At 40.0% G+C, this 14,129-nt stretch overlaps 1 protein-coding gene across 1 annotated transcript; it reads right to left on the bottom strand.

Moving 5' to 3' along the window:
- Window positions 1-195: 195 nt before the first annotated feature.
- Window positions 196-8,933, bottom strand: LOC114458485 (L-rhamnose-binding lectin CSL1-like). Its single transcript, XM_028440856.1, has 16 exons — window positions 8,854-8,933; window positions 8,742-8,783; window positions 8,615-8,665; window positions 8,031-8,166; window positions 7,840-7,955; window positions 5,887-5,934; window positions 5,653-5,791; window positions 5,461-5,560; window positions 3,913-3,970; window positions 3,803-3,835; window positions 3,674-3,724; window positions 3,292-3,427; window positions 3,080-3,189; window positions 1,190-1,234; window positions 370-508; window positions 196-307 (listed from the first exon to the last, which is right to left on the bottom strand). Exons 1-16 carry the CDS (start codon window positions 8,885-8,887, stop codon window positions 196-198), a joined length of 1,350 nt encoding a protein of 449 aa, XP_028296657.1. The 5' UTR covers window positions 8,888-8,933.
- Window positions 8,934-14,129: the final 5,196 nt, after the last annotated feature.

The raw sequence follows: 14,129 nt of genomic DNA, 5'->3' as shown, positions 1-14,129 counted from the left end.
GTGTTTATGGTGTGTGTGTTTATGTAGTGTGTGTGTGTGTGTGTGTGATGAAGATGAACTTTGAGTCTGTTTGTGTTTGTTCTTTAAATGAATAAATAAAGGTTTGAGTGGGAGTTTCTAAGAAAACAGAACCAGCATCGTACAAAGTCTAACTTTATTTATCTGTCACACACACACACACACACACACACACACTCAGGTGTGCACACACGTGTATGAATACTCCAGGTACTTCTTAGTTCCTGGACACGGGTTAGAGAACACGTGATTGGACGCTGGAAGAGAGCAGCTGTGTTTCCCATCACACCTGAGGAGAGGGCGGAGTCATCAGCGGTGGTTTAAAAAGGGGGCGGGGCCTGTGTAGTTTACCTGTCCTTCATCAGCTGCAGAGAAGCTTCTGGGTTCCCACATGCAGTGTCAGCAGGTTGACTGTAGGGGGCGGAGTAAGTACACACCCACTCACTGCTACGGCCGTAGTTAGCCATTAGCATGTGGATTAGCTTAGAGCCTGAAACACACACATGCACACAATAATACACACACACACACTATAATACACACACACACACAATAATACACACACACACACAATAATACACACACACACACACACACACACAATAATACACACACACACAATAATACACACACACACACAATAATACACACACACACACAATAATACACACACACACACACACTATAATCAGAATCAACTTTATTGGCCAGGGGTGAATAAATACACACGAGGAATTTCTTTTGGTGACCTGTGCTCTCTCAGGTAGTATAACATTAAATAATAACAATCAACTAGAATAAAAAAAGAAGTATAAACATAAATATAAGAGTAGTTAGACTAATATGTGCAAACTAAATAAAAATAACAAGATAATAATAATAATAATAATAATAATAATGAAATAAAATAAAAATACAATAATAATAATAAGATAATAGTGCAGTAGTGCATTGATGAGTAGTGCAGGTGAATATAATACACTCACACACACTATAATACACACACACACACTATAATACACACACACACACTATAATACACACATGCACACAATAATACACACACACTATAATACACGCACACACACACTATAATACACACACACACAATAATACACTCACACACACAACAATACACACACACTATAATACACACACACATTTGACTAACCACAGTGAAGCTCCGCCTTCCTTTGCTGACAGACTTGTTGAGAAACTGAAACAAACACAAAAGCAAATCAACACAATGTACGCACGCACAATTTTTTGATTTTAACACAAATTTAACAATCTGGAACACTGTCAAAAGTACAATAAGACAAAGTACACTATTTTATTCAAGCCTAAAAACATTTATTTACACCACTTAAGTTGTGGTTTGTGAAAACTTACTATATATATATATATATATATATATATATATATATATATATATATATATATATATATATATATATATATTTAATTAGCAAAATATTAAAAAACAATTTTATTGCCATTTACTGAATTTAAAGTTAGTTAATTCTAATGTGACACATTCCCTATCACTTAATACATTTTACATTAACATTATTAAACAGTTTAAACCCATTAAATAATTGTAGGTGCGTTTCCTAATTAATACAACATGTACTAGTGCAGGCATAAGCAACTGGCGGCTCGGGGGCCATACGTGGCCCTTGGTCTAATTTTAAGCGGCCCCCAAAGTGACAGAAAAATACACAAAACAAGAGCAAGATAACAAAAAAAGAGGAAATACTTCAAAAACACTCAAAACTACTACAAAAATGAGCAAAAACCAACAGTAATAAACACAATTACTCATAAAATATACAACATCACAGAAAATGACAACAAAAGTACAGAAAAAGATAGAAATACACAAAAATTACTCAGAAAATGTAAAATGGCAGCACAAATACACAATATGACTGCAAATAAACATATTTTACAGGAAAAATACACAAAAAGACGACAGCAATAAACAAAATGTCTGACAACGAGTAAGACAACAACAAACATACACAGAATAACAGAAAAACACAAAATGACTTTTACTATTCCTGTATTAATGCTCAGATCACTCATTATTCTAATGCTGACATGAATATTGATCATGTGACCCTCTGATCAAACAAACACATTATGATAGAAGTTATAAATACTTATTCATTACTTATAGTGTTTGGTGCATGATAAGAGTACATATACAAAACATATAAACAATAAAAAACTAATAAAAGTTAGAATTTATATGGTTGACATTAAATGATCATTCAGTTTCCTTTGCACATTTAACTATATAAATAATAAACTTGTGATAATAAATCCACTGTTTTTTAAAAAAATCTATTTGATAATAATGTTTTCTTCTTTAACATAATAAACCATAGAGGATCAAATACAATAAACAGGAAGTGATTCCCTGTGAAAACCACATTTTTATGCATTTTGTAGGTGTTTCATACAGTGACATCCTTTAACTAATATTATCCAATGAGATCATAAACAGGGCGTATTAACCTGGTATTAAACATAAATGTGTGTTTTATGAGGTTAGATGTGTTCCTCCTTTGGCTCCTAGAGCTTGATAGAAGCTCCTCTTTACGCCTCTACCTCGTTTAAACACAAAATAGTTCTAAATGTGACTTTTGGAGTTTGGTTTTTTGAGCAAAATTAGTGATGTCACCGATAATCCACACTGCGGCAAACTCGTCGCTTTGGTCTGGGTTACTGAGTTACTAGAACTACGGCAAACTGTGAGGACCAAAGTTTATTATTGTGAAAATAAATAGAGGAAATATAAGCGTGAGAAATGTCAAGTGTTGTGTGAGAATGGGTCAAATAGCGTGACTGTCACACTCAAAGGGTGGGGCTTGGCAGCTCTGCAAACACACTTGAACACAGACACACACACACCTGCAGCCACACACACACACACCTGCAGAGACACACACACACACACACGCACACACACACACACACCTGCAGAGACACACATACACACACACGCACACACACACACCTGCAGACACACACACACACACGCACACACACACACCTGCAGACACACAGGTGTATTGCGTCTCCATCCAAACACAGCGGCGGTCACATGACCCGATGGCGGTGCATAAATCCATCATCACTGAACACGAGCTCCGTCCGTTACACCTGCAGGAGTCACAGGATAACAGCATCACCAGTCTAACCAAAACACCCACTGGTCTGAGCAACCAGGAAGTGTTTAGAGGAAGTAGAAACCCTTTTCCTCACGTCTGTTGAAGCAGAGCTTTGACCAAAGTCATGGAGCACAGCGGAGGTTTGAGGAAACGAGGACGAACGCCTTCAACACACGACTCAGAAGCTCTGTGACTCACTGTCACATTATCCACCACAATCAGACCTTCCTCTGGAAACAGGAAGGAAATAAGGAGGAAACAGGAAGGAAACAAGGAAGAAATGAGAAATAATCAAAGAGGAAACCATGAGAAAAGTGAAAGAAAAGAGGAAGGAAAACAGGTGGAAACATGGAGGACAGGAAGGAAGCAGAGAGGAAATAGGAAGTAAACAGCAAGGAAGCAGGGAGGAAGATGACAAGGAGGAGATTTAGCAATGACAAACAAACCAATGCACAGACAGGAAGTGATGTCATTACCACATTGGAGCTGCTGAATGTTCTCTCTGAGGTCACAGGTCAAAACTGTGTCTGTAACACAGCAAAGGTCAAAGGTCACAAGTCAAACGTAGCAGGTTTCACTACATGAGGAAGTAAAGAGAGACTCACTGGATCTACAGGAGGAGGAGCTCAGCAGGAGCACTACACAACAACACAACAACACAACAACAGCATCAGTAACACACACACAATAGCACACACACACTGAGTGTCCTCACAGAAAGCGACGCACACCCGCTCCTTCAGATCCATCTCGACACACTGATGCAGAACCACACACACACACACACACACACACACACACACACACTTACCTCGTGTGTGTCTTTGTGTGAGTCAGCTGGTGCTGCAGGGCTGTACACACACACACACACACACATTTTGTGCATGTCTTTGAGGGGTTTGTGTTGTGTGTCATCTTGTTTTTTTGTGTTACTTTTGTGTTGTTGTGGTTGTTGTTGAATCATCCATAATGTGTGTGTGTGTGTGTGTCAACATGTGGTATCTTTACTGAAGCTAATTAATGACCTGAAGGTGTGTTAGCATGCTAACGTGGTCCTAGTAACACATGGTTAGTGTGTCAGTGCACACAGACTTTCTATTGACTATTATAGATCTATTAACCTAGAGCTTTATTTAGTTATCTGGTAGTGACGTCTGTGACGAGTACGTCTTTACACAATCTTCCAATAATATTTTCTAATATTGGTTTATGATTAGCCTCAAGACCCTTAATGCCCCGCCCCTCCATCCATATGGAGGGGCGGGGCTCTATAGTCTATATAGTCTATATTTATACGTCCATGAGGAGAATCATACACTCTCATTGTTTAAAGAAATCTTTGAGCTTTATTTATGATTTCTGATGTAAAATACAGTAATATAAAGAATGTAATCATTATTGATGATCAGGCTCTCACTATATTAGAAAGTTAAAAATGGCGGCCATCCTAAAAGTGCTTCCAAAACCTTAGAAGAATGTTTTTAATTTTTATTATGTGACTTTTGGTTGCCTAGCAACACAGAAGCCTGTTTTTGGGAGGCAGCCATTTTTACCAGTGTGCAAAATGTCATAATTGTTCCCCTAATGCAGTGTTTCTCAAATGGGGGTACGCGACACTACAGGGGGCACTAGAGAGAGAGAGAGAGAGAGAGGGAAATTGTCAGGATGGGGTTTTATTTTGTAGGGCAGGCAGGAAGTCTTGGCCTCCCTCACAGCAGCTTTCTACATGTGTATAAATGGGGGGGAGACATTTACGATGTTATCACTTATGATCTGGGCTCAGTTTCATACAACACATTCCTGGATCTACAACAATTGTTTTAGCATGTGGACATTGTTGTTGTTTACCCTCGCTCCGTGTTCTTGGTTTTTCCTTTCTGTGTTTTTGTTTACCTCTGCTTAAAAGAACAATAAATATTGGTATAATGCTCCTGAGCTCCGCCTCCGTCCCTGCATTTGGGTCTACACCTACACCTGCCCGTGACATAAATAAACAAATGAAAGCATAAAAACATAAGGTTTTATTATTTTTATAATCATACTAAATATTACCAGAAACTCACAAAATAACAACAAAAACACACAAAATGATGAAAAATGAGATTCTTTAAAATGTGTATTATCACTTGTTCTTTCCATCGTTATGATCTATAGATGTTTTATTCACACGTTAGAGAACCACTGCACCAACGACCAGAATAAAAGAATCATAGACAAAGGAAACATGTTTTTATTAAATATGTTTATATGTTCAGGCGTTGACACACGAGTACGCGTACTCCAAATACTTCCTGGTTCCTGGACACGGGTTAGCAAACACGTGATTGGACGATCGCACCGAACATGACTTTTTACCATCACACCTGTGGGTGGGGGGGTGGGGGTGGGGGGGTCGACTTTTAAACATTTAATGTATATATATACTTATATATACATGTTAATGTGTGTGTGTTACCTCTCTCTCATCACTTTTAGAGCTGAGGGTCCACTACATGCAGTGTTAGGAGACTCACTGTAGGGGGCGCTGTAGCTACACACGGACTCATCGGTGCGTCCATAGTTAGCTCTGAGGATTTTAATCACCTGTGATCCCTCTGAAACACACACACACACACACACACACACACACACACACACGGGTCAGTGTTGGACTGTGTACTGTCTCCTGATTGGTTAATAGTTGACTAACCACAGTAAAGCTCGGTCTTGCTTTGTTGACAAATGTGTCGCGTATAACCTGAAAAACAACACACACACACACACACACACACATAGTCTCAATCAGAAGCCCTCTGCGTTCATTGTTTGATCTTATATGGGGCGACCGTGGCTCAGGTGGTAGTGGGTCGTCTTCTGATCGAGAGGTTGGGGGTTCGATTCCAGTACCTGACTATGTGTCAAAGTGTCCTTGGGCAAGACACTGAACCCTAAGTTGCTCCCAGTGGTCGACTAGTGCCTTGCATGTCAGTCCTGTCCCACTGGTGTGTGTGTGTGAGAGTGATTGTGTGAATGAGCTGATATGTAAAGCGCTTTGAGACTGTTTCCGTGGTGATAAAGCTCTATATAAATCATGTCTATTTACCATTTTTATCATCATTATTTTATAATAATTAATTTCCTGTTTGCTCTCAGAGGAGACGGACGCTATTTTCCCCTCTCCCTCATTTCCCTGCTTACTGCTCTTTTGTCTTGTTCAAATCTAACAGGAGCCTCTATCATCGTCCCAATCCTGAATCTAATCATGGAATTGATTATCTGGTCTTTCTTCGCTTTTGGTCAAATTTCTCTATTAGAAGGACGGGCAATGGGAGAGTTCACAAGTCCTGAGGATGTGGAAGACGTTCACCACCAGATTGGAATGTATGATATCGGGTCTTATGCTGATTGGATCTGGCATTTCCCTGAATTATCGCAAAAATTGGATTACGTTGGCAGCACTATTGGAAGCCGCAGTTAACGAAGAAAGGAGCCAAACTCTCTGAACTCTCTCAGATGGATTCCACCGTGGAACTTTAAGAAGAGGATAGTTTGTCTCACAGGATATGGCCACACTATTGGATTACTTATCGAACTGACAGGAACAGTAGGGCTGGCAGCCATGTTATGGCTAGCCAGTCTCCCCCCCCTGAATGAACAGCCTGTGGTCTGTTTTCTTCTCTCCAAACTCTCCAAGGACGGAATGTTGATAAAACGCTCTGACGTTTCCCTCGCTTTTCATGTACACCTGGTCCAGGCTCTGCCAACGAACTCTGGAGGTCATCTCTATGTGAGAGTCAGCAGCAGAGTCTGAGTAAACAGGCTTATCTCAACGAACACTTTCACTCCTCCTACATCACTACATATCCTGTCTTTGTCACCGTCTCCTCTGGCTCCACCCCCTCCTCCTTCCCAGTGGTTGGCAGTAGGAGGCGCGCCATAAGGGCAGCGCCACACTGTGGCTGACCTGCGAACTACCCATCCTAAAGACCCATCCCCTGTGCTAACGTGCTGTTGTATTGAATTGAATGTTGTGTTTGTGGGTTTCTGTCGCAATGTTGCTGAAGAGTTTTTTTCATGATCCCAAACTCCGCCCCTCTCTACAAGGGCCTAGTTTGGTTTTTCCCTTTTTTTATCTCTTCTTCCTCCCCATCGTTTGTTATCCCATTTCTCATCTGAATAAGGGGCGCCGCCCTTGTGGCGAACCGCAGTTCTCCCGCTCCTGTGCTCCCATGTTATGATTGTCTTTTTATGTTTTCTTGGACGGGATTAAACTGAAATGTAATTTTGTTGCTCTGTAACATGTGCAATAACAAATAAACTCAACTCTCTAACTCTCAACTCTCTAGTCATTAGGCCTGAGCGCCACAAGCTGGCAAAGGGCCCCTCCCTCTGAACTTAAGGCAACACATCAAAGGCAGTACAAGTTTTTTTTTTTACTTCATGCAAATGTAGAAATAAAATAAGTGTTAATCCATGTCCGTATGAAAGTATTAGCACAATGCTAACAAATGCTAATCCACACAGGCACTTCCTGTGCTGACTTGTGGGGGAAGCAACAACTCTGCCTCATCTGGTCTATAGTAGAAATACAGTGGAGTGTGTGTGTGTGTGTGTGTGTGTGTGTGTGTGTGTGTGTGTGTGTGTGTGTGTGTGTGTGTTTTACTATCACTGTTGGCCATGCAGCTGAACCTGGTCTCCATCCATAAACAGCGCATCCTACAGGGCGTTGCAGCGTGGCATCGGTCCATACTCACCACACAGGCCGGATACCCGTTACATCTACACACACACAACCAGGAGAGATGAGCCTCCTTTGCTTCCTGTTTCCTATTTCCTGTTTTTCTGGTCACTCACAACTCTCTGACGATGGTGTTGACTCGAGCCGGTGAGCAAAGCAGAGGTTTGAGGACTTCTGGACGAACGCCATCAACGCACGACTCAGACTCTCTGTGACTCACTGTCACATTATCCACCAGGATCAGACCGTCATCTGGAAACAGGAAGGAAATAAGGAGGAAACAGAAAGGAAATAGGAAGGAAACAAGGACAAAAAGAAAGCAAAGAGGAAACAGATAGGAAACAAGAAGGAGATGGGAAAGAAACAAGGACAACTAAAATCAGGAAATGGCCATAGAATGAGAAGGAAACTGATAAAGGTAAAACAGATTCACAAAGACAAGACAAGAGGAAAAGAGAACATGCAAGTTTGGTGGGATTGGAGGTTGGACAGGTTTCTGGAGGGGGGGGGCTGACCAAACCCTCAACAGGGCACACACACACACACACACACACACACACACACACACACACACACACACACACACACACACACACACGCGCGCGCACACACACACACAGAGCCTAGGTTCAGGAATCAGACCCACAAGTAAAAAAAAAGCCCAAGCCATGGAAGCAGAGACAGGAAGTGATGTCATTACCACAGCGCAGGATCTGACTCCTTTCTCTGGGGTCACAGGTCAGGACCTTCTCTGAAACACAGAGGTCAGAGGTCAAACACACAGAAGGAGCTGGTTGAGATGTTTGAGGATATAAAGCAGGACTCACTGGATCCACAGCAGCAGCAGCAGCAGCAGCTCACCAACAGCACTACAACACAACAACAGCATCAGCAACACACACACACACACACACACACACACACACTGAGTGTCCTCACAGAGAGCGACGCACACCCGCTCCTTCAGCTCCATCTCAACACACTGATGCAGAACCAAAGACACACACACACTTACCTGGTGTGTGTGTGTCTTTGTGTGAGTCAGCTGGTGCTGCAGGGCTGTGTACACACACACACACACACACACACACACACACACACACACACACACACAGAATTGTGAGTGTCTTAACATATATTTGAATGTGATACTTTTCATCTTTGTTTTATTCCACGTTTGTGTTCAGTAATCATCTGTATTTTATATTCTAAGAGAGGTGATTGGTCAGGAGGCGGGGCTTTACACTAGCTCAGATCACTTCATTTATTCATTGATAGGATCAAACGACTAGTGTTCAAACTAATGTTTGAGATTATATAAGATCTAAAAAGAATGAAATATTGTTTAAATTATCAGGATAACTAAAACGAATGAATTTAAAGATTAACAGTCACCAGTGAAGGAGTAAACCAGGCCAGATGTTGATACAGCAGTGGTGGGTTCTAAAGGCTGAGCGGAGAATAAACCTGCACTACTGTTATAAACTACACTGAGTGACTGCAGATTAATAAATATGTTCTAGAAGGAATTCTACTGGGTTCTTTAATGAGAAACAGATGCACAATTAAAGATGTTGCGTTGACGGGCAGAAGATGGTGATAACCAGTTAATTATTTAACCTAAGTTACCATGGTGATTTAGTCTAAGTTACCATGGTGATTTAGTCTAAGTTACCATGGTGATTTAGTCTAAGTTACCATGGTGATTCAGTCACAGTGTTGGGCGGGGGTCAATTATAATTGTAATTGTATAATTGATAATTAAATACAATAATGGTGTAACTATAATTGTAATTGTAATTGAAAAAACTGCTGGTCACTGTAATGATAATTGAGTTGTGTGTCTTCACAGCAGCTCAGGTTGTGGGTTTGAATCCTGCTTTAGTTTAGATGACGTGAGAACGACGTCTCAGCCTCTGAGCGTTTGTTTTACACTTGTTTATTCATGTTGTGTATGTTCATAAACTCTCTCTGACACACACACACACACACACACACACACACACACACACACACATAAAACAGATTAGTTAAGATACATTAAGATGAAAGATAAGGTTAGATCAGTTAATATGAGATACATTAATGGTTTAAAAGATAAGAGAAGTCAGGATAAGTTAAATTAAAGTGTTATTCTTTTGTAATTTAATCAAAATGAAAACAACATTAAATTAAAACATAATGAAGAGTCACATGTTGTGAAAAACTTTAAGCTTGTTTTTTAAAGCATGAAAGTAAAATAACAGATTAATTAAACATGTTCCACTTAAAGAAGCTGAGGAGACAAAACATTTATTTTCTAGTTCTGACATAAATTGAGATAATATAGAATAAAATGAGATAAATTAAGATTAGGTGAGATTACATCAATTAAAATGAGATAAATTAGGATAAGACGAGTTAAGATAAGTTGGGATAAGTTTAAATGAAATAAGTTGAGATGAGATTAGTTAAAATGAGATATAATAGGTTAAGATAAGTTGTGATTGGTGCAGTCAGTCTGTGGAGGAGGAGGAGTCAGTATCTGATATGATAATAATATTAATAGTTGTAGTTAAAATAAGCAGATATTTGTAAATAATAATAATAATAATCAATAATTGATTATATGAAGCTCAGTGATGTTAGTTTGGTCTGATTTAAAGAATAACTAGTAATAATATTATTTATTCATAATAGAAATTGATTATTGATTATTACTTTAATTGATTATTATGATCCGAAAATAAATATTTTCCGAATAAAAGTAGTAAAACAACGAATCAGCAAAAAAATTCAGAGCAGTAAGTAAGGTCAATATTTGTGTGTGTGTGTGTGTGTGTGTGTGTGTGTGTGTGTGTGCCTTGTAGCAGTGCTGCTGGTCCTATTTAAACACAGGATGTTTACCTTTGACACGTCAACATCATCAGTGATTATAGCTGTAATACACACTAATAACAGTAGGGGGCGGTACATGATTATAGCTGTAATACACACTAATAACAGTAGGGGGCGGTACATGATTATAGCTGTAATACACACTAATAACAGTAGGGGGCGTACATGATTATAGCTGTAATACACACTAATACAGTAGGGGGGCGGTACATGATTATAGCTGTAATACACACTAATACAGTAGGGGGGGCGGTACATGATTATAGCTGTAATACACACTAATAACAGTAGGGGGCGGTACATGATTATAGCTGTAATACACACTAATAACAGTAGGGGGCGGTACATGATTATAGCTGTAATACACACTAATAACAGTAGGGGGGCGGTACATGATTATAGCTGTAATACACACTAATAACAGTAGGGGGCGGTACATGATTATAGCTGTAATACACACTAATAACAGTAGGGGGCGGTACATGATTATAGCTGTAATACACACTAATAACAGTAGGGGGCGGTACATGATTATAGCTGTAATACACACTAATAACAGTAGGGGGGCGGTACATGATTATAGCTGTAATACACACTAATAACAGTAGGGGGGCGGTAAATGATTATAGCTGTAATACACACTAATAACAGTAGGGGGCGGTACATGATTATAGCTGTAATACACACTAATAACAGTAGGGGGGCGGTACATGATTATAGCTGTAATACACACTAATAACAGTAGGGGGGCGGTACATGATTATAGCTGTAATACACACTAATAACAGTAGGGGGGCGGTACATGATTATAGCTGTAATACACACTAATAACAGTAGGGGGGCGGTACATGATTACAGCTGTAATACACACTAATAACAGTAGGGGGGCGGTACATGATTACAGCTGTAATACACACTAATAACAGTAGGGGGCGGTACATGATTATAGCTGTAATACACACTAATAACAGTAGGGGGCGGTACATGATTATAGCTGTAATACACACTAATAACAGTAGGGGGCGGTACATGATTATAGCTGTAATACATACTAATAACAGTAGGGGGCGGTACATGATTATAGCTGTAATACACACTAATAACAGTAGGGGGCGGTACATGATTATAGCTGTAATACACACTAATAACAGTAGGGGGCGGTACATGATTATAGCTGTAATACACACTAATAACAGTAGGGGGCGGTACATGATTATAGCTGTATACACACTAATAACAGTAGGGGGCGGTACATGATTATAGCTGTAATACACACTAATAACAGTAGGGGGCGTACATGATTACAGCTGTAATACACACTAATAACAGTAGGGGGGCGGTACATGATTATAGCTGTAATACACACTAATAACAGTAGGGGGCGGTACATGATTATAGCTGTAATACACACTAATAACAGTAGGGGGCGGTACATGATTATAGCTGTAATACACACTAATAACAGTAGGGGGCGGTACATGATTATAGCTGTAATACACACTAATAACAGTAGGGGGCGGTACATGATTATAGCTGTAATACACACTAATAACAGTAGGGGGCGGTACATGATTATAGCTGTAATACACACTAATAACAGTAGGGGGCGGTACATGATTATAGCTGTAATACACACTAATAACAGTAGGGGCGGTACATGATTATAGCTGTAATACACACTAATAACAGTAGGGGGCGGTACATGATTATAGCTGTAATACACACTAATAACAGTAGGGGGCGGTACATGATTATAGCTGTAATACACACTAATAACAGTAGGGGGCGGTACATGATTATAGCTGTAATACACACTAATAACAGTAGGGGGGGCGGTACATGATTATAGCTGTAATACACACTAATAACAGTAGGGGGGCGGTACATGATTATAGCTGTAATACACACTAATAACAGTAGGGGGCGGTACATGATTATAGCTGTAATACACACTAATAACAGTAGGGGGCGGTACATGATTATAGCTGTAATACACACTAATAACAGTAGGGGGGCGGTACATGATTATAGCTGTAATACACACTAATAACAGTAGGGGGCGGTACATGATTACAGCTGTAATACACACTAATAACAGTAGGGGGCGGTACATGATTATAGCTGTAATACACACTAATACAGTAGGGGGCGGTACATGATTACAGCTGTAATACACACTAATAACAGTAGGGGGCGGTACATGATTATAGCTGTAATACACACTAATAACAGTAGGGGGCGGTACATGATTATAGCTGTAATACACACTAATAACAGTAGGGGGCGTACAATGATTATAGCTGTAATACCACTAATAACAGTAGGGGGCGGTACAATGATTATAGCTGTAATACAAACTAATAACAGTAGGGGCGGTACATGATTACAGCTGTATACACACTAATAACAGTAGGGGGCGGTACATGATTATAGCTGTAATACACACTAATAACAGTAGGGGCGGTACATGATTATAGCTGTAATACACCATAATAACAGTAGGGGGCGGTACATGATTATAGCTGTAATACACACTAATAACAGTAGGGGGGCGGTACATGATTATAGCTGTAATACACACTAATAACAGTAGGGGGGGCGGTACATGATTATAGCTGTAATACACCTATAACAGTAGGGGGGCGGTACATGATTATAGCTGTAATACACACTAATACAGAAGGGGGGCGGTACATGATTATAGCTGTAATACACACTAATAACAGTAGGGGGCGGTACATGATTATAGCTGTAATACACACTAATAACAGTAGGGGGGGCGGTACATGATTACAGCTGTAATACACACTAATAACAGTAGGGGCGGTACATGATTATAGCTGTAATACACACTAATAACAGTAGGGGGCGGTACATGATTACAGCTGTAATACACACTAATAACAGTAGGGGGCGGTACATGATTATAGCTGTAATACACACTAATAACAGTAGGGGGCGGTACATGATTATAGCTGTAATACACACTAATAACAGTAGGGGGCGGTACATGATTACAGCTGTAATACACACTAATAACAGTAGGGGGCGGTACATGATTATAGCTGTAATACACACTAATAACAGTAGGGGGGCGGTACATGATTACAGCTGTAATACACACTAATAACAGTAGGGGGGCGGTACATGATTACAGCTGTAATACACACTAATAACAGTAGGGGGGGCGGTACATGATTAAGCTGTAATACACACTAATAACAGTAGGGGCGGTACATGATTATAGCTGTAATACACACTAATAACAGTAGGGGGCGGTACATGATTATAGCTGTAATACACACTAATAACAGTAGGGGCGGTACATGATTATAGCT

The sequence above is a fragment of the Gouania willdenowi genome, unplaced genomic scaffold (assembly GCF_900634775.1).
Source record: "Gouania willdenowi unplaced genomic scaffold, fGouWil2.1 scaffold_120_arrow_ctg1, whole genome shotgun sequence".
In the NCBI taxonomy this organism is placed as follows: Eukaryota; Metazoa; Chordata; class Actinopteri; order Blenniiformes; family Gobiesocidae; genus Gouania; species Gouania willdenowi.
This window is presented reverse-complemented; position numbering and strand designations above follow the sequence as displayed.

Coding starts and splice junctions, on each gene's coding strand:
- LOC114458485 (XM_028440856.1), bottom strand. CDS start 8,887: ATGGAGCTGAAGGAGCGGGTGTGCGTCGCTCTCT. Junction 8,784..8,853: donor GCGGGTGTGCGTCGCTCTCT/GTGAGGACACTC, acceptor GTTGTGTTGTAG/TGCTGTTGGTGAGCTGCTGC. Junction 3,971..5,460: donor TGGAGTACGCGTACTCGTGT/GTCAACGCCTGA, acceptor GTGTGTGTGTGT/GTGGTTCTGCATCAGTGTGT.